At 44.9% G+C, this 20,638-nt stretch overlaps 1 protein-coding gene across 1 annotated transcript in view; it reads right to left on the bottom strand.

Moving 5' to 3' along the window:
- ttyh2 (tweety family member 2) overlaps nucleotides 1–20,638 on the bottom strand; it is a 51,446-nt gene that overhangs the window by 2,279 nt on the left and 28,529 nt on the right. The window contains exons 4-13 of the mRNA XM_079293812.1: nucleotides 20,227–20,447; nucleotides 15,999–16,094; nucleotides 8,822–8,894; nucleotides 5,293–5,362; nucleotides 5,126–5,181; nucleotides 3,021–3,113; nucleotides 2,836–2,928; nucleotides 2,489–2,631; nucleotides 1,553–1,738; nucleotides 1,389–1,467 (exon numbers count right to left, since the gene is read on the bottom strand). Of these exons, the coding sequence (XP_079149938.1) occupies nucleotides 1,389–1,467; nucleotides 1,553–1,738; nucleotides 2,489–2,631; nucleotides 2,836–2,928; nucleotides 3,021–3,113; nucleotides 5,126–5,181; nucleotides 5,293–5,362; nucleotides 8,822–8,894; nucleotides 15,999–16,094; nucleotides 20,227–20,447 (1,110 nt within the window). The remainder of the gene's footprint in view (nucleotides 1–1,388; nucleotides 1,468–1,552; nucleotides 1,739–2,488; nucleotides 2,632–2,835; nucleotides 2,929–3,020; nucleotides 3,114–5,125; nucleotides 5,182–5,292; nucleotides 5,363–8,821; nucleotides 8,895–15,998; nucleotides 16,095–20,226; nucleotides 20,448–20,638) is intronic.

The raw sequence follows: 20,638 nt of genomic DNA, 5'->3' as shown, positions 1-20,638 counted from the left end.
CAGCAGTACACTACGACTGGTGCAGAACACCTTGCGGCAGTGCAAGCTGTAGAATTGAATGAGTGGAGCAGAACTGCATGCACAGGGAGGCTAGCTGTGAGGAAACCCAGGGACATGACTACAGTAGCACCGCGTGAACGCCAGGGGGCAGACACGCCCTCACGGACTCAAACAGACTGTGAGAATGAGGACGACAGGTTGCGAGTTTGAGAAAGCCATGCCGGACAGGAAAACTGCACAGGAACCAAACGAAGTGATGTGAGGTGAAGGAAAAGATGCAACAGAGGTAAAAGTGAGTGAGTTAACCCAGAGGAAGAGTTGAAAAGACTTACTCGGTTCCTATACTGCTGGGAGTATATCTCCAAAAGTTGAGTAAAACAAAAAAAAAAGAGGCAATATAGAAATGAAAGACACAAACATACACATGACAAACGGACAGACAAAAAATATATAAAAGAAGCTGTTAGCCGCAGACTACTGCATGATGCTGCACATTTGAAGTCATGAGGAGAAGATCATTATACATCACTTGCTGGAAAGAAGTCTTAAGGCAAAGTACATCGTATTGTTAGCTGAACTCAAGTTGGAACTATAGGTCAATGAAAGTTAAGACATTAACAAAATCTATTTTCTTCATCAACAAACTGTAATAAATACCACAATAAACATAAAAAGTACAAAATATATTCATCTTTGTTACATATGTTTGTGAAATATAAACCTCTACAACAAATAGCATGCAACTTATCAAAAATAAAATATGAATTTAGTTTATACTTCCTGACCTGATGATCACAACGTCGTCAACAATGTTGTTTAATACAAAACACTGCTCTAAAGTCGACTCAATAACTGCAGAATGCATTTAATTTCATCTCACACTCGCACAGCATGTTAATAAGAGGCTCTGCCCAGTGAAAATGTAATCCAGAATGTTTCTATTTGCATCCCTGTGATGTAGAGTAACAGGAGACAAGTGGCCCAGCGAGGGGCGAATTAATTCAACGAGGCCTCAAAAAAAACGAGATTCAATTTGGCCTGAGAGGCTAAAAGATGTTGACTTCACGATTAAATATGAACCACATTACGTCTGCTCTCCTTGCGCTGGGACTGTAAGTCAGCCTCTGTGAGTTCTGGAGGGCAGAGGAAGGCACGGAAGAGTATCTCGTTAAATAAAGAAATTATTTTTTTTAAAGTTGATTCAATTAAGGTTATTAGATATGGCTTAACGTTTGAGCGAGCAAGTGAGCCCAGTCAAAATATGAATGAAATTACCAGCAGTTACTGCTAATACAATTTTTTTCCTGAGCTTTGAAGGCTAAATCTGACTGTTAGGTAAGAAGGAAGTGACATCATAGGAAGGACTTGGCCTCTGGGACCCAACGCACCGAGGGGGGTGGAGAGCCTCGTCCTATCAGAGGGACGTTCTCGTGCCGCGGGTTTCCCCCGAACAGAGCCGCCTGGTTCCTGAGAAAGAGAGCGAAAAGAAGCGGCTCAGAGGAAATGAAGAACCTTAGAAGTTTGCTTCCACCCGTCACTCCCGCTCACTCACATGTACTCCGACACGGGGGCGTTGGAGACAGCCGGGGCGGGCGGGTGAAGGCTGCTCTGGCTGCCCATGCTGCTGCTGTAGCTGCAGAAGCTGTGCATGTTGGTGAGGTTGGGGTTCTGAGAGGCCATCCTCCTCGCCCGCGGGTTGAATGGATCCTCCTCGTCGATGTCGTCATAATCTCGTTCCCTGGAGGAGGAAGAGGGGAGGTTTTCAAACTGTGTCAGGTGTTGCCGGAGGGAGAGACGTGAGGCAGCGATATATACGGTGTGAGGTAAAAAGGGGGGCCGGCATGGTGAGCAGTAGCAGCAGCAGAGGCTGTGACGCACAGCTCATGGAGACAATCAAGGTACTTAAACTACTTCCTCTCTGCGTCACAACTCAGTCATCAGTCAAATCTGAACGACAGACATGACGCACATTTTGCCTGTTTCGGCTCAAAGCTAATGCTGACCGTGCGTTAGCCATCAGGGCAACTCTGAAACGACTGACAAGGGTTTGCAGAATCAGTCATCAGTGTCAGACTGCGAAGTCAAAGAAGCGTTTACGAGAAGGAAACACAGTGAACATCGATTGATGCCACCGAATGATACGCGACTTGAAGGAGTAGCGTATCATTAACACCGTACGCTCACAATTGAAGTTGTATCTGTAGCAGTTGTACAGAATATTCACACACACACACACTCACACACACACGTGGCGCTCAAACACAGTTCAAAACGCACTACAAGGCATGCACTACTGTATTCATTTTGTGTTTGTTGTGTTGAATACGGGCTGCATCTGAATTTCGCTGTGCATCCCTGTGTTGCATAATGACAATAACGAATCCTTGCATCCTCGTACTGGTCGGCTCAGTCGGGGGACCATGCATAGAAATGGCTGCAGCCTGGGGGAATGAGGGCGCTCGGGCAGAGGAGCAGAGAGCGAACTGACCTGCATGCAATTTGTCTCCATGCCCTGGGAATGGCACACAGCATGACAGTGAAGGCACAGGCTGCCAGGGTGGAGAAGAGGCAGAGGTAGAGGACGCCCTCCACCCCGTCATAGCACACCCCCACCATTGCGTCCAGGTAGTCCTGAAGAGGTCAAACAAATAAGGTCCAACAGGTTTAACAGTGCACACACACGTTAGTAGGAAAACACCGCTTAGAAAAGGTATTCCCAATGAATCTGAAATGCTTTCCGCTGCGCATTGCTCCGCTCCGTCCCCGGGTCCGCTTGCAGTCTCCCGATGACCTAGTTGTGCTGCTGTGATGCCAATTAGGATGCAGTGAGCGAACCTTGTTGAGCCCCCTGCAGTCCAACAGGGCGGTCAGCTGGTGCAGGCTGGCCTCCGAAGAGTTGAGCACATGCTGGATGCCCAGTAGGTCTCTCTGTGGGGAGGTCACCAGACAGACAAGTATCAAACGCTGTTGTGCTCCAGCGTTAAAGTCACAGCCGGGGTGTTTGTGTTGCGTGACGATACCTCAGCTGTGGGAAACAGAGGCACGGCGAACTGCAGCAGACCCTGGATCTGGATCTGCATGGTGGTCAGGGACCTCTGGAAGATGGTCAGAGGCTGCAAGCAAGAAAGTGTGTTTGAACGCACGCAGAGCAAAGAGCGTGTAAATACAAGAGAGGGCCACAAAAAGGGAAGTGGAAATTGTCAATTTAGTCTTTTAACCAAATATATTATTATGTTATGGCTTTGTAGGTTCATGAATGTATATAAAATATCCTTTTACTATCTTACAACATTCAAGTCTTTGTGGTGTAGGCTTATGTTCCCACCAACAGGGGGCAAAATAAGCCTCCACATTCAGTACTATACAATCCGTGGATAATCTCAAGCCACCTGAAAGACAGCACTGTCTGCTCAATGCCTCTTTTTCAATTACACACGACCATGAATTAATTAATCTGTCACAACTCCAAAGTAAAACTCTACCTTCACAGTCACCCAACCTAAGAAAAGCAGCGTGGAAACCCCCTGGCACGTGGCACAATATTAAAATTGAAACAGGATGTGGTCAATTACCTCAACCATTCATAAATGTAATTGCTTTCCTGTGATCTGGCAGTTTTTTCCTCTGGATCTGTCCGTGGTCAAAACTGCTCTCTGCGGCACAATCTAAAAGCCTTCAGCGTGTTCTCGACCAAATAAAGTCAAATAAAAATAGGACGGAGAGAAAGTGGATGGAGGAGGACGGTGAGAAAAGAAGCAAGAGATGACGATGATGAGAACAGAAAAAGATCTGCGGTAAGAAGCAGAAGCAGGAGAGATGCCCCGGAGCGCTGAAGCACGGAGGGTGGAACTGTGGGGCAGTGCTGCAGTTCAGACTGAGAATACATGAGAGAGACACACACACGAGGGAGAACGAGACAGAGACAGAGAGGGAGAGCTTGTTTTGTTTGCCAAAGCGAAAGTGAATTCATGCATCTGGCAGCTCGCTGGCGAACTTTGCACCTGTTGGGCATCTGTGTGGAAGAGAAGAAGAGCGCCGACTTTGTTTACCAGGGCCGGGGTGACGGCTGTCTGCCCTCTGCTGCTGCGCTCTTGTTATTTGTTATCCTCGGGGCACGTCTAGCCGAGCCAGATAATAAGATCTGAGCTCGCACAAATTGACTTTGCCACTGACTGATGTCGGCGCTGAGGCCGGTGAGGTGACCCGTAACATCTACTCTGCTTCTGCACAGAGCAAACCTCACAGACCCCTCGGAAGAGAAGGGGGAGAGGAGGATTAACCAAACTGTGGCACATTGAAAAGCCTTCGTTTTTCTGAGCTTTTGCAACATTTTGGCACGTTTTGTTTCCTTGACTGAAGAAAAACAGGAGAGAGAGAGAGAAGGATGGAGGTGACAGCCGATGGAGGAAGTGTTTGGAGGCTTGTGATGCAGACTTGTGAGGTGAAGTTAGGATGTAAGTCAGACAGACAGGATATAGAGAGGAAGAAGCAATGAACTCCTCATCCAGCACTCATTTAGTGAATTGCAGGTCAAAATCTGCTCATACAGTTATGTTGAAACCTCTAGGTTACATCATCCCACCTCTGCATCATCCTTTCAATGATTATATTTCAGTACGTAGCGAGGTCCTGCTCCACATTTACATACAGTCATTTAAAAACCAGATTGCAGCAAATACCCCCTACAACTGGTGTGGAAATGCATCCTCTATAGTGCTGGTTATTGAACATTAATACATGAGTATTAATGGTGTTAGTATTATTCGGAGTACTGACTGAAATAAAAAGACTGTTCATTTGAAGTATTGAGTTATTGTGTTTTAATCAGATACTGCTTGATTTAACTCGACACATTTCTAACTTTAGACCACATTTGAATTCAGTCTAAACATACTCCAGTCGGCCTGTAAATACCCTCTGTGTACATTTTGTATTGTAGAATATTAAAAGATAATATCAATGACATGACTACAGCGTTAGCTACGAGCCTCGCTAATAGATTTCTACGACATTTTTCAACTACATTAAGCAGTTTTAACCTAAACATGTAGAGGTTTTATGAGCAGATGTTCCACTCGACCTCATCAGTCAACATAGGAGCTCAGCAAAGCCTCCTGTGTCCTACCTGCTGGAAGGGGTTGGAGAGGGTCTGGTTGCAGTAAAGGTAGTAATGAACAATATCTGTGAAAAGAACACAAACTAATCATCAGTCTGAAGTGCAGTTAGTGTCACAGCCACAGCCTCTCGTAATCACAACTCCATTAGCGCCACATGACTCACACTGAAACTCACCGGAGCCGATGACGCCCTTTGTCTGGCTCAAGAGGAACTTGTCTGGGGACACGCAGAAATCACTTGTGCCCTGAAATAAAATAAAAACAGGAGACGTGTGAGAGCAGCGACACGGAAAACAGCTAAAAAGAATGAATCATCCGTAAAATGAGGCTGAAGATAGAAATCTCAGAGAAGAAATGAATCAGAGTGCAAAATACTCTGACATTACTTCATTAATAGTTCTATAAAGTCTTTCTGACATCATTCTTATCAGGAAAGTAAAGGAGACAGGCTGCTCTTGTAATCCACTTTAACACGTCTAGACAGGAATACTTTTCAGTTCTGTCACTCACGAGCACTTTCACTCCACCGCACAGTGCTAACAAGAAACCCGCCTCGAAGAAATAACCAAAGTGAGGAGCGGAGGGCTCCTGTCTGAATGTTAAATGTCCCTCTGGCTCAGGTCAAACACACTGCGGAGCCTAACCTTCTCCGGAGAGGTGAGATACAGCGAGCCGAGTTCCTCGGCAAACTGGAGCTAGTTTGTTAGAAATAGTGGGAAAAAGAAAGAAAAAGGCGGCGAGTACATTCTCACAAGTTCAACTCTGAGTCAGGGTGGAGGGGAGACTCGATGGCTGAGCGGCCACCGTCTGCTGGAACACTCTCCCGGCTTACGCACCACTTCCCCTCAACAGGCCGACACCATTAAACCAGTTTAGGTGGACAGTTGCACATGGGCGTGAATGCCAGTTCATTTTAAACCCTGCAGCGGACGGATGACCTGTCCAGTGTTGGCTACAGTCTGCAGCCCCCAAAAGCCCCCAGAAATGGCATCAAGAGTCTGACTTAAACCCCACAGACGTTATAGGAAGTGGACGTATACTAAGGCTAAAACAACTGGTGCATTAATCAATTATTCCAATGGCAAAAAAAATACAATTAATTAACTGCATGCAAAGTGATGATTTGCTACTTTCCTCTCTCATTTTAAATGGAATATCTTTGAGACTAGGTCATACAAAAAAGCTATTTTGAAAAACCTTGGACATTTTCCCACATTTTAGAGACTAAATTATTGAACAATTGACAGCCCGACAGAGTATTATGTGCATGGCAAAACAAGTGTAATTCGTATTCAGAGCAGTGCAGACTGTGCTGAGTCACAGAGCAGAACTCGCACACACACACAGACGTTCTGTATAACCTTCATGCAAGCAGGTTGCACACACTCTACCGAGAGAAACGCAGACACACAGGTACACACATACCCCTCACATCAACACAAAACAGAGAAGACACACATACGCAACACACACTCATTCACACGGAGTCATGACGGCTGATGATGGAGCCACTGCAGATTGCTCGTATAATTGCTTTTTTTCTCCACAGCCGTTTGTATCGACGCCTGAGCAATTATGCAGCCTTTTTGAGCGGAGGTGTTTTTTTGCTGTCAAAGCGGAGAAAAGGCCCGGTGGACATTAAGCATACAGTCCAGTCAGGGTCAGCCTCAGACAGACGCCCCGTTACAGACAGGCTACATAACAGGCCGGCGTAAATGCCATGAGTTTGTGACTCACGCTGAGAGGACGACATGTAAGCACGTAAGAATGATGTATTAAGAGTAGGGGTGTAACGGTACGCGTATTCGTATTGAACCGTTCGGTATGAGGCTCACGGTTCGGTACGCATGACGAACCGAATATGTTTGAATAAAAAAAAAAAAAAAAACCTTTATTCAACCAGGTAGTCCCATTGAGATTAAAAATCTCTTTTGCAAGATGTAAGTAACAATACAAGATGTAAGTAACAATACTACATAACATTAAGGAGCAGTTTTTGTTTTTTATGCTTATGTGTTGCTAAGAAGATGGGTCACTCAGGTATAGTTCCATCATTGTTCAAAGTCAAAGAATAACTTCATGATGTTAGTTGTAATGAATAAATATATTTTAAAATCAAGTACATTTCTCTGGCATTTATAGTTTTCTACTGTACCGAACCGTACCGAACCGTGGCTCCACTGTATCGTACCGAACCGTGAGTTTTGTGAACCGTTACACCCCTAGTTAAGAGTGATGCCCACTAATAGTTCACTTCAGTAGAGAGTGAAATATCTCGATTAACTTCTGCTCGGATTGCTATGATTTTGGTTTGGATATTTATGGTCCCCCAATGATCATTTGCAATTATTTTGATGGCCTCACTTTTTGTTAAAAGATGGCTGTAGATGTTCCTGACCTTTCCTCTGCTGCTTCCTACAGGCAACCTTTCCTATTCGTTCGCTTCCGTGCTCCTTAAAGGGCTACGCTCAAACTACTTTTTTTTTTTTATAGTCTGTAACTAATGCTGGATTGCCATGACATTTGCCGTGATATTTATGTTACCCAGAGAAAAACACTTTTGATTCGGGTAGTTCTGTATTGTGCAGCCTGTCTTGGTTTCATAGCACCGGCATCGCCAGGATTTCAACCATCGGTCAGGCAAACATTGACCACAGAGAGTGGAGATTTGTAAAGGAGACGGATGATTACAAGGAAGATTAAACCAGAGACTAATTTGCGGCAGCTGATCGCACCTCTGCTTTCCACCCGATGCTCATTATCGGCAACTTAAATTCACTCTTGTTAAATCCTCTGTGGCCCAGAGTCAAAACACAACACCCAACAACAAACCTGAGACAAATAGCACACTTGCCTGAGGCAGGTGAGTCAAACACCAGCGCTCATCCATCTGATATTCTTTCAAATGCATCTCTGTGTTTCGGCATATCACTCTAAATCTTGCCCTCCAGGTCGCAGTCGTTTTGGGGACGATAATGGAGCGAAACAGTATAATTATTCACTTATTCAGCACGATGGGCTTTAAAAGCCGCAATTGGATTCCTGTTGTCATAATCCTCGACTTCGAGTCAAGTTATTCAGGCTTGTACTGTATAATGATGCCGACATGGTTCGTGTTTTGGGATTTTGGCCTATTTTCAGCAGCGTGCCGTTTGAAAGAGATCAAAAGGGAACGAGGTGACAGAAAGACAAACCTCACACAAAAGTTCAGAAGAAGATCGGCGCAGTCAGTTCTCTTCACTGAGAAGGCAAAAAAACTAAAAATGAAGGCTATAAAGACCCTCCATCAGCAGCTATGCAGCTAATACATGCACCACTGAGATGAGAATGCAACAAACTGCAGCTGCATCAAGCCCTTTTCTTGTTTGGTAAAGAGGTGAGACCATCAGTGAAAACATTGATGTGATTGATCTGACAATTGTTCCCCGTCCTCTTTGCAACGACACACTGCAGATATTTTAAACGTATCCAAATACACGTGCAGGTACATATAAGCAGATGTGCAGCAGTGTATATAACCGTCTCTCCTCCCTCACCCACACACACACACACACTAAAAGACATTTCTCAAGTGCGATGTGCGTGCAGTTAAAGTGCTTTCATCATCACTGTCAGCCACGACAAGAACTGATGGCAGACCGGTTCACGCTCGTTCACATTAGGGTAAGCGCATCAGTCGGGGGCAAGGAGGCGGAGCAGCTTACCACAGCAGTGGCCAGCTCGGCTCCCAGAGAGGTCCAGCTCAGGACCAGCGTCAGCACTCCAAACACCATCATCCTGCAGGGACACAAAGCAACAGCACGGTCACGGTCAAATAATCACTGGATGCATGGTAACTGAAGCCACGGCAACCAGGACATGCCGGCTTGGCATTTATCCAAATGAAGTAAAGAATTTTCTAAATTAGTCCAAAAACAAAAAAAAAGTGGAATTTTGCAGAGCATCCAGGGGGAGTACAGTGATGCGAACAGAGCTATATACATAACGGTCTTCTGTTACTGAAAGGAAACACCGTGAGCCCCGGGGGGGACCCGGAGTGGTGATGTCATTGTCCTGTCATCGGCAGAGGAAGTCAGAGGCTACGTTATTTTTTCGTGGGGGTCGATTCCGCAGCCTCAACGTACAGCTGCGGCACCGGAACCGAGGCACGGCGTATGTCCGCTCCGCCGGCCTACATTCGATTACGCTCCCCTGGGAGGGGGACTACTCCCTGCACCCACGAGGACATACAAATGTGCTTTTGTTTTACCGAGGGCTCACAGTATCCCAAAATGACATCAGAGGCATGTAAAGGGGGAGAGATGGGAGGGTTCCGGGTGAGTGTTTCTGCATGCAGGGGCGTGTCAATAGGTCCGTCTTTGTGTATGAAACAGCTCAGAAGATCAATACGCATTAAAGATGAACACAGCTATTGTTGTGTGAAATAATCCAATAAGCTGCTGTTGATTTCACCACTGTGGCACTTTCCAGATATTCTCCTTTCAGCATGTCACCTGTGATTAAATATAATTTGAGTATGCATGTCCAGAACCCACTCATTTTTCAACACTCGGGCGAATCCAATTCAATTCAATGTGCTGAGAAGATACTGAGCTCTCAACACTGAATTCACAAGCCACCACTTCTGTTCTCACTCATCCTTTATCTTTTCCTTCCTACCATTTCTTCACTCTCTATTCCCTCGCCCCGGCCTCCCCTATCTTCTCTCAGCCTTCTGCCTCCCTCTTTATCAGTTTTTCACTCTAGATCTAGTTCATCACAATATGACGCCAATTAGCCTCACAGTTATGATAATACCATCGTTCTCTCAGGTTCTAATGTTGGCCTCTGCCTTGTGATCGTCATCTCTCACACCTTTGTACTCCCCTCAGGATATTATGTTTAGGTGTCTAGAACAAGCTTTCTCACTGATCATGATTTTGATGCGTGTGATTTTGAGAATTTCTGAACTATCGAGATGACACCGGTCACTTGGACTTGATGAGCGTTTGGCTCCTGAGCTTGCTCGCCTTTACTGGTTTGCGTGTGTCTAACCGCATACTGACGAGATGAGATGTGAACTAGAAGTCATTGCACACAAACTACTGTAGAGCTTTGTGCACCTCTTCCAGGTTTGAAGTCTTTTCGTTTTTTTTCAAATAAACAACCTGCTTTGACCTGTAGTTGCAGCTACTGGACCCGAGGCCTAGGGGCCAAATGTCAAGGGCCCCTCCGGGCCACCTAAAAAAAAGTGACTCGAAGAGACACGTACCAACCAGGAAGAGCCTCAAAATGTACATTACTTTACACACAGAACTTCTACTTCCATTTGCTTCCGTCGGGCAGTAAATACTGGCTTTTTTTTCTACTCCTTTCTTCTCAATGCCGCGATTGTGTTTCATTATAATTTCAGCGCATACAAATCATTCGCTTTGTCTGTTTACTTGACAATTCTTCTTGGTGTGTACGTCCTCGCTCAAATGATTTCTGTCATCCAAGGAAATTAGTTTCTACTCCTTTATTTTTCCTGTGCATGAGGTGCACGGCCAATCTTACAAATCGATGACATTAAACCTGGAAACAGGCTTACGCTGTATTTACATCGTGACATTTTAGGGTTCACTTCACCCAATCGATGTTGTGTTGTGTTCCCAGGTGAATGGAAATTTGTTGGCAGTGCCCAAATTGAAAAAAATTCAGCAGCTACATAGAACCAGAAGACATCCATGGAGTAAACTGCTGACAGCGAGGTCAACGGATGTCTCTTCCTCCCTCACATGTGGGAGTATCTTCTTTTCTAAGCTGTTACTGCGTGGCACGCTAACACAGAGTCAGCCAGTTAGAAGCACCAGGAAGAGTCGGCAGGCCCGTGAGTGGAATCTGCTCCCGACAGCCTCCAACCACTGCCACTCTGCTGGAAGAGAGCATCATGCCTTGGAGGGAAGACACTCTGACACCGACTCATCTTGTGCAAAGGGGCTGGGGAAGAGGGAAGTGTGTGTGGGGGGGGGGGGGGGGGTTTGTGGTTAGTAGGGCGAGTTTAGTGCGGCTCACACCCTGAACTGAGTGTTTACGAGAGACAGAGTGACCGGGAGTGAGAGGGCTGGATGAGCGGAGGCCCGGGTGGATTTCATGCCCCGTGAAAAAGCTCCTTTACAGCGAGAAAACAAAAAGAAAAATCCCATTCCAGAGGAGAAGGATACAATTAAGTGATAGATACTGTCAGGAGATGAAATGAAAGCACTGCATGTGATGTAAATACACCGTTTCTACAGTACAGCTTTAAATCGCTTTTCAGCGTAACATGTATCATGACGTGTGGGAGTGTTATTTATAATTCTGTCATATCAACAGTTTTCATTGAAATTTATATTCAGCACTTCCTGCCTCCTTCTCCAAAAAACACAAAATCTGTTAATTGTATTATTGTTTTCTAGCTAGAGGGTGTTTTGATGCATTAACAACAATGATCATCGTTTACATTTTTCTTATATTATATTAGGTTATGTTTTAATGAACCCTGCATGTACTTTTATTTTACTTGTCACTCATGAAAAGGTAAAATCAATGAAATATTAATCTGAAACAAAAAAGGTCTAAAAATACAGTGCTGAATAAGTAACGGCGTGCCATACAAGGGTGAGGCGATACAGTACATTGCGTCTGTTATCGGATGTAATTCGTGTCGAGAGCCATTTAAAGCAGGTCGAGTGTTAAACCGGAACAACGATCTGCAGGAAGTTATAATATCGTTGATGACATCAAACGGCTTCGCTCCCGTCTCTCAAGTCCAATTTGTAGAGCAAAGCTATTGACGCGGCAAAATGCTGCGAGCGAGTTCCACCAACCGCTGGCAACGCCGAAAGGCAAACGGTGAAATACAACAGGGCTCGCAGGGCAGCGTTTGCACAGCGACGTGATCCAATACTTTGCTGCCTCGTTCACGGGCGGTTTCCCCACGAGAAGCGAAGCAACCTTCCTCTGTCCACACCAACTGGTACTTATTCATCTCATTCTCTGTTAAATCGTTTCATATCTGTTTTTTTCTGTTTCGGTGCAAAAGATGAATGTGAAGCACATCTAAAAATGATCATCAGGAAAACAAGATGTGGACGAGAGTGTGTTTAACTGCCACAAAGGTGGTAAAAACTCTGTCTTTTTGATCCACTTTGTCTTTTATACCGATATGAAGTTAAGTAAAATAAATCGAGGAGACATCAGTTTGGCCTGGTTTTAGCTAAGACAATGTACAAGGAATTATCTCGTGTTTGGAGAAGTGCGCATTGTACAACGTGTGCATAATGTAATGTAACATCTGGACGAACGGAATCTGTTGCAGCTGCTGCAGCACAAATGTGACTAAAACTAATTCAATCAGGAGAGACTTGTTTTATAATTTAACAATGATTTATTATACAAGCTTCAAATATGCAAAGTGCAAAGTCTTTGGCGATTGGACTCCATCCGGAATTACTCTCACCGAGGGTAGGGATACAGAGGTCCAATAGGCCTAATCCCCCAAAAGAAATGTATTTATATGAATAAATAAATGCCTTACCTACTGCTGTGGTGAATTTCCTAAGAAAATAGACCATTTGTCATGAGAGAAATCTAAGGGTAGCACGTGAAGGAGTACATGTTAGACCAGAGGTAAGAGGACCGGTTGAGTCAAAGCAAAGGATAGAGGAATGTCAAGACGGACTGCAGACTAGGATACGGGGGGTCTGGACGACCGCAGAGACAGGATAGTGCGGGTCTAGATAGCCCATAGCGGAGTATGGTAGGATTTCAACAGATCCCGAAACATATGGCGGGGTCGGCCCTGCAGCGGGTCCGAGCGCAGGACGGGATAGGTGAGGGTCAAGCTAGACTGCAGACAAGGACAGGTTGGGTCCTATTCGACCGTAGGATAGGAGGGGGTCACGTTTAGACCGCAGAGCAGAATAGGGGGGTTCAAGGGAGACCGTAGAACAGCATGGTTGCAGGTCTTACGGACCCCGCATGTTTGCGGTCTCACTGCCTCAGCACAACCAGACCGGGTGAGCTCACCCGGGAAACTAGAAAGCATGTCATACTTTGACTGCGAAATTAGAAATTGCCGTCCTTGGACACGGTCTTACATCACTTAGACCAGGAAATGAGAAACGGGGCACCGCAGACCCTCCTTTTCTTTTAGGAAAGGAAAACGGTCCCGTCGGACCAGGAAACAGCCACGTTAAGCCAGGTCACGGTCACCTAGGAAAACAGTCACGATAAGCCAGGTCACGGTCACCTAGGAAAACAGTCACGATAAGCCAGGTCACGTGAGACCAGGAGATTGGGGGAAGCAGTGTTAGACCAATCAGGTGGAGAAAACGGTCGAGTCACACCAGAGAAATCGAGCAAGGTAAACGGGAGAGCACAGTCTTATCCCGTTCTGATAGGATATCCATTTGCACAATATAATGTGATCCATACCTTAGTGTTATGATAAGGAACATTCCAAGAAGGGTATAATGCTATCCCCTTCTATGAGCCAATACTAATAATGTGACCTACCAACGATACACCAATCGATGTGAACGTGTCACCACCACCAGTTATATGCAATCCTTACCGGATTTCCAGGCGTCAATGATCTTTGATTATCGAGGATAGTGTTGAGATCGGGGCGAATGTAAGATGTGAAGGCAGAGGATGACCAACATCCCAATTTTTGTAGGGTCGTAGCAGAGATGCCTTGGTTAGCTGCCGAAGTAGCAACCCCTATTCTAAAAGAGTGCCCTGAGTATCGCTGATTCTAGTGACGATAACCTCCCAATGCTAGTTAACCACGTTTAGCTAAAGGAACGTTACCTGCGGTAAGAATAGTAGAGCAACTAATAGGTCTTTATAATAATAGGAATTTAAGCATGGATTTGAAAAGGCAAAACCCAGAATCTATCCAAGCCCCAGCTTCTGTGCAAGCACCTCCGCATTTGGAGTGTTTAAGCCATGAGTTGCCAGCCAAGTCACGTACCCATTAGACCAGAATAGTGAGTCCAACAGACTTGCGTGTACTGGCCTTACCGTGATGCGTGAAGACCCACTTGAACAATAGCATGCGAGAGGTAGCTTTAGAGACAATATAAAGAAAATGTTGCATGACTGAGCTATGGCTATTAGTCAAATTAAATGACCTGCCAAAACTGCCATAAACAATGTCCCCATGACGCATGATTTATGCATGGCTTGCCGTACACATTTTTAAGGCTTTAATGAGCTTGCGTTACCCTACGTGTCTGGTAAACCACTGGCCTTGACAGAATCCCCCAAAACCCACGGATGGCCTGCATCCGCGTTGACGTTTTAGTGAATCAGCGAAACTCACCAGCTTGTTTGCAGAATGTTACGCCATTCAAGTGATCGCACAGTGACCTGACACGCAGGTCAGCGCGGCACCTGTCATCAAGGTAGATTGTGCATCTTAGGACAAGGAAGATGCCATGTCCAACGGGAAAAGCGCCTCCCTGAAGGATGAGCCTGAATGGAGCGAATTATACTTTATGTGTAAATGTCCAAGCACCTGGTCCTGGAGCTCTGAGGAGTAACAGCCCTACTCCATTGCTCTTCTGCGCACATGACCTCATCTCTGCCAGTGCTGCCCGTTTACAGATTTGGTCTTTTACTTCCGCCGATCATGCCCCACCCTTCATCACGCATGCCTTCTCGTTACATAACTGATGTTACTGACTGTCACACTTCTCCATTGGTAGCCGTTCTTTACTATGTTATCATAAATACCTTTAAATCCCATCCTGCCTTGTGTCCCTCTGCACTTGTCACAGCTTGGGAGCCGGGTTACGACATTACACATGGCCGTCTCCAAAAACCACAGAATGTGGACACTTTAATCAGCCTGATATGGACAGCCTCTTAAATGTTCATTCCTCCCCTGCAGTTTAACCCAGTGTGTTTCATATGTCCAGAGACGATTATTCCCAGCAGCCAGGTGAAGCGGCACTAAGCAAAATCTTTTGAGCCAACGCACCCACGCCAAAATAATAGAGGCCCAGATATGAGCTACGAGCCCAACAATCTGAATCCTATCACATGATTTCACTGCCCAACTATGATGTAAAAGAGAGGAATAGAGCTGAACCAAATGGTTTAATAACCATAAATCATGTTGCTGCACACAATGCTATGTGTATGACAATACAATGTAATGTCCTACTTCCATTTACATCGCTTCACCCTGATTGCACTGAACTTTTACGACTGCATGATGATCCAGTTCCCTTAATTTACTAAGATTAGGTACTTTATCTTTATAAGATGCAAGTACTTAAAAGCTTCTGTTATGCCATTTTAAACTATAAATGCCGGCTACCTGGCGGGCTGAATGCCGGCTCCGGTTAAACCTTGATGTTGAGACCCGACTCTTCCTGAAACAATCAAAGTCGGAATCCGCCATTGTCTCAGTTACGCACAACTGGTTGTTGTAAGGGAAATAATATCGCTTCGCATCTGCTTAACGCTGAAATGACACCTGACAGCAGCAGAGATGAGAACACTTTAAAGTTTGACAGCAACGAGCTGATTGGCTTAAGGAAACTGTGTGCCGAATCTGGTTGGTTGCTTAACCGTGCACGCCCCCAATCAGCTGACAGAGTAATTACAAGGAGAGGAGAGACAGCGATCACAAGCGAATGTCTTCCTGACTGAACTTGCGCATGAGCTACATATGAATGTTTCCCAGTTAGCTGCGATTTACTGGAGTCAGCTCGTCTCCCAATCCACTCCTTCTCTCATTCATCCTTCCCTCTGCTGGCTTTAGAAAAATCACACATGAAACCAAAGCATTGCTTCTTTTCTTCGTAAACATAAAAACAGCTCTCGGCACTGCGAATAGCTCAGTTTTACAGGACGCATTAGACTCACGTGGTGAGCAGCCAGCGAGACTGCTTGGCCAGCCCCAGACAGGCCAGCAGGCAGATGATCAGGTCCAGGATGAGGAGCAGCAGGTAGGTGAGCCACCTGCAGAGACAGACAGAGACACACACTCAAACTGCTGCTGCTGAATACTTGAATTTGGCAAAGTAAGAGGAGTTTCGTTCAAGGGGGAGTCACGGTTTCATGTAACCTGGGTGTTATTGGTATCCGTTTTTCGCTTTATTCCCCATCAGTAACAATACCACTGTATCCATTGTAAAATTTAAACAACATTTTAGAAACTACAAACAATAAAACATCAATCGAATGCGTTGCTTGTTCAAGTATGTTTTTCTGTAGTCAGCATCCTAACAGTGTTGTTTTAAAATGAAAGAGACTAAATTGACTAAGAATCTGAGTGGTAGTCTGTCAGCATGCCAGAACAAAATCTTGACTTGAAAAAAAAAAAAAAAAAGAATAAAACAGAATTTGAAGTCATTAATGCACTGTGGCTTAAAAAACGACTTGTGTGTAGGAGGGAGGTTTTTGTAACTTCAGGTTCCGGGGGACGCCCAGGGAGCTAGATTCACAATGTTTATCGGTATCTAGTAGAAGGATGATAATCTGTTTATTTACTTGTTTTATTTTTGTTGTTTTGTTTTTTATTGTTGTTTTGTTTTGTTTTGTTTTGTTTTAGTTTTTTGTATTTTTTGTGTCTGGGATTGGTTGTTTGTGTGGTTGGCAGGTATGTTACGTGCTGTTCTGTTTGTGAGTGGCATGTCGCACTCCTGTGTAAACTTAAAATAAAAAGATTGAAAAAAAAAAAAAATGCCTTGAATAAAACATGTAGAAGTAAAAACAGAAATGCAGGTGAGGTCCCCAGGAGGAGTGCCAGGCTTTACATAAACTCATGTTGACTGAGGTAATAAATCAAGTGAGTCGTTTTCTCATAGACTTCTATACAACCTGACTTCATTTTGGAGAGCCTCGCTTCCAACTCTGTCTCCAGCTCAGTCAGTTAAATATCACCTTTTCACTCTTTACCAATCGATACACCTAATTAAAGTCACCTCCTGTTTTTCTCATTTCATCTTCATCAGTGTGCATCTTACTCTCTTTTTCCATTATACCTCCTGCACCCATCGGCGCCACATCATTCTCACTTCGTTCAGTCTTCTTTTCCTTTTATTCCTCCATCAAGCAGCACTAGGCCTTCTTCCCATATCCTCCCTCATCACTCACCCGCATGCACCCCTCTATCCTCCTCTTCTTCACGCTCTTTAATCTCCCTCCCCTCTGTCTCTCTCTGCCTTCCAGCCCCTTTTCTCTCCCCCTGCATGTCTGTCCCTCACCACCACCTCCTTGATATGTCTTCCTCGTTTCACCCCCCCCCCCCCCCCCCCCCCCCTCTTGGTAGTGGTAAACAGCACGAGAGGCTGGGACATCAACGTGCACACGGAGGCTCTCAGGTGACACCGCCACCATGTTTGTCTGTGTCGTCTTAATCCAATTAGAGTCAGACTGAGTGCAGCGTAGAGACACGCATGGGGACACGGGGGTCACATTTATGCACGATAGAAAAGTACGTCTTCAAGAAATTGTGTTGCATATCAAGAAGCAGATCCAAATGTGCCTGTCTTCAGTTTCAAAGGTTGATAGCGATAATAGAAATGGCATTTTATTCACCACAGAGAGGTCAGAGGTCACAGTCCATCAATACTGGGTTTTATGGGATAGCAGGGGGCCAACTGACCCAGGGCCCACACTCACAGAGGGACCCCATTAATGAGCTCGTAAAATGACATCATACTTCTAACATAAATTACATTTTACAGTTTTTATTACTGATTTGAAACACTTACTGTATTCTGCATGAACAAATCCATTTATTTTTTAAAAGACAGAGTAAAAACATAATCAGTTTTTGCTGGCAGGATTGCTTTTCCAGTGATAGTTGGAAACACAACACTTTACAAGAGCTAAGCTACTGCTCAGTGGAACGAGAAGCAAAATCCAGTCCACTGTCGCATTAAGGCAGAACCTTATTTAGCAAATCTTATTCTGTGTGTGTGTGTGTGTGTGTGTGTGTGTGTGTGTGTGTATGTGTGTGTGTGTGTGTGTGTGTGTGTGTGTGTGTGTGTGTGTGTGTGTGTGTGTGTGTGTGTGTGTTTGTGTGTGTGTGTGTCTGCTCGTCACTCTGTTTAGACACGGCTGATAAATATGTGCTCTGGGCTATATATAATAAATTGAATGGATGGATTTTGAAGTTTGATCATGTGGGAGGGGAATCGCAGGGAGAGAGGGGAGGAAAGTTTAGTATGTGGGATGCATATTTCATCATTTGTGTAAATCACATAATTTATACCACGTATATATAGAATTGATATTGTTTACGCCAGACAATGATTCACTCACTTATTCATTCACCAGAGGCCAGTGAGCAGCACAATTGGTCTACAGAAGCCGAAATAACCCCGGCAGCACTTTTCCACGTCCACTTTGAACCCGACGTAGTGAATATTTCCAGCCCAGTTTATTTTTCTCCTTTTTGTGTCAAGTACATTTCTTTAACATTTAGAAGTGTGCCTTAAGTTACAAAAGGCTGTGAGCCTCCGTCTTAAAATAAAATACCTGAGCACTGCAAAGCTGGAGTTAAAAAAAAAAAAAAAAAAATGTACTCATGTTGACAACGTCAAAAAGTGAGAGAAACTTTGGTTAAAGAATGAATAAAAACAGAGTCTTTTTGTTTCTCAGTTAAGTAAGATGACACTTTGAGCAAGTTCGACGAGTCAACAAAATATTCAAGGACGAGAACGTTGACGACAGACAGCCAACTTCAAAAACATGCAAACACAGACACACACACGCACGCCCGACCACAGCTATGCGTTGGGGGCATGAGGCAGTGATAACGAGTCTATTAACAGCTTACAGTGTCCGGCTGTCTGCTCCCGGTTGCTCTGCTCTATTAGTGCGGAGCTATGTGCGGCATTGAATTATCGGCCGAGGAGAGGAGTCACGTTGCAGATCGATACAAACACACCAGCCTGCCTGTTACTGCAGACTGCGAGCTTACACAAGGGCTAAACAATTGGCGATGTGCCCGTTTCTGCTTTGAGATAAGAGTGTGAGTTTATCTGTAATGAGACACGTGCAAGGATAACAGTCCTTAACAACCTGGAGCTGTTCATTAGGGTCGGTAGTGTTGATGCAAAGATTGCTAATCATTTCATTGGATTCTGCTACTTTTAAAGGCCCCACCAGCACCGCCTCTGCTCCTCCACATTCACAAGTGAATGGATTACACACACGTGCAACCACCAAGTTTCATCCCATCCACTAAATACCATGTGATATATTAAGGTCATACAGTATGTAACTACCCACACATGAATTATCTATTCAACTGCATGTTCAACTGTTCAACTGACAAGTTGCTCAGTGATTGCAGCCATGAAAGAGACTTGATATTATAAGCTAAAGTGAATCTCGCATGTCTAAGATGGAGATATATCTGTAGTTGACTTGAATTTGTGTTATTTACAAATGATCACAGAAATAATAGTTCTAAAGAAAAGTACGTCTTCAAGAAATTGTGTTGCATATCAAGAAGCAGATCCAAATGTGCCTGTCTTCACGAGCGGCGACAACAACGTTTCCTCAATTTCCAATTCAACAACGTCAGGACGTCAGTGACGACAAGAGAATCTCATCTGCGATATGTTTTAATGACGGAAATCTCGTGTATTCGTCTTGCGTAATTTCCAATTAGCGCCTGGGTTACACATGCACAAAATACGCACAGAAATACGCACATTCGCATCGCAAGTGTGAGTGTATGGTTGACCCAAATTGGCGCGGCCCACATTCACACGAGTATCGTGTGGGAACCGCGCCTTTAAGACGGCTTTTCCCAGACAAACCAGTGTATGAAGATATCAATAACGATATTCATTAAACATCTCTCTGCTGATTTGCATTTTGAAATGCATGTGTGATGGGATTTTTGACTGCCACAAAATTCTTGATGGACTTAACCCTTGAAAAATATTCATGGCAGCAGTAAAGAACATTTCCACTTCACTTCCTGAATGTCTTCCTCTGAGATCTGGATGTGTTCCATTTCTTTTGAGGGGTTATCTCTTCAGAAACCTGCACATCTGTGGCATCATGACCCGAGCTCCGTGGACCATCCTGCACTGAACAAGCCCGACACGTGTATTTTTCTGCTCCTCACCTGTAGTACTCCACGTTCGCTGTTTGATCAGCGATGGACGCCAGGTCCACCTTAGCCTCCTCCCAGTCAGGCAGGCCCAGCAGCTGTTTGATCACGTTGTCGGCCATCTGCTGCATGAACTGCAGCGTCTGCACGTAGTCGCCCCGCGTGGCGAAGATCTCGTCCAGCCTGGCGAGGTGCTGGTGCAGGCCGCTCCTCATGTTGCCCATGGTTCCAGTCACCTGGAGGGCAGAAGAGGAGAGGAAGGAAAAGAGATGAATGGTACGCCATGCGCTGCCGCTGGAAGTGGAACATCAAGCATGAAAGCTAATGAACTGAACTATTCATGAGGCATGATAATGTATGCATTGAGAAGTTACAGGCGAGCAGTGTGATTGAGCACGATTCCGGTAAAAGTAAGGCACAGTTTCCT

Source organism: Melanostigma gelatinosum, assembly GCF_949748355.1.
Source record: "Melanostigma gelatinosum genome assembly, chromosome: 21".
Classification (NCBI taxonomy): Eukaryota; Metazoa; Chordata; class Actinopteri; order Perciformes; family Zoarcidae; genus Melanostigma; species Melanostigma gelatinosum.
The sequence above is the reverse complement of the archived record's forward strand: the minus strand, read 5'-3'. Positions and strand labels throughout refer to the sequence as shown.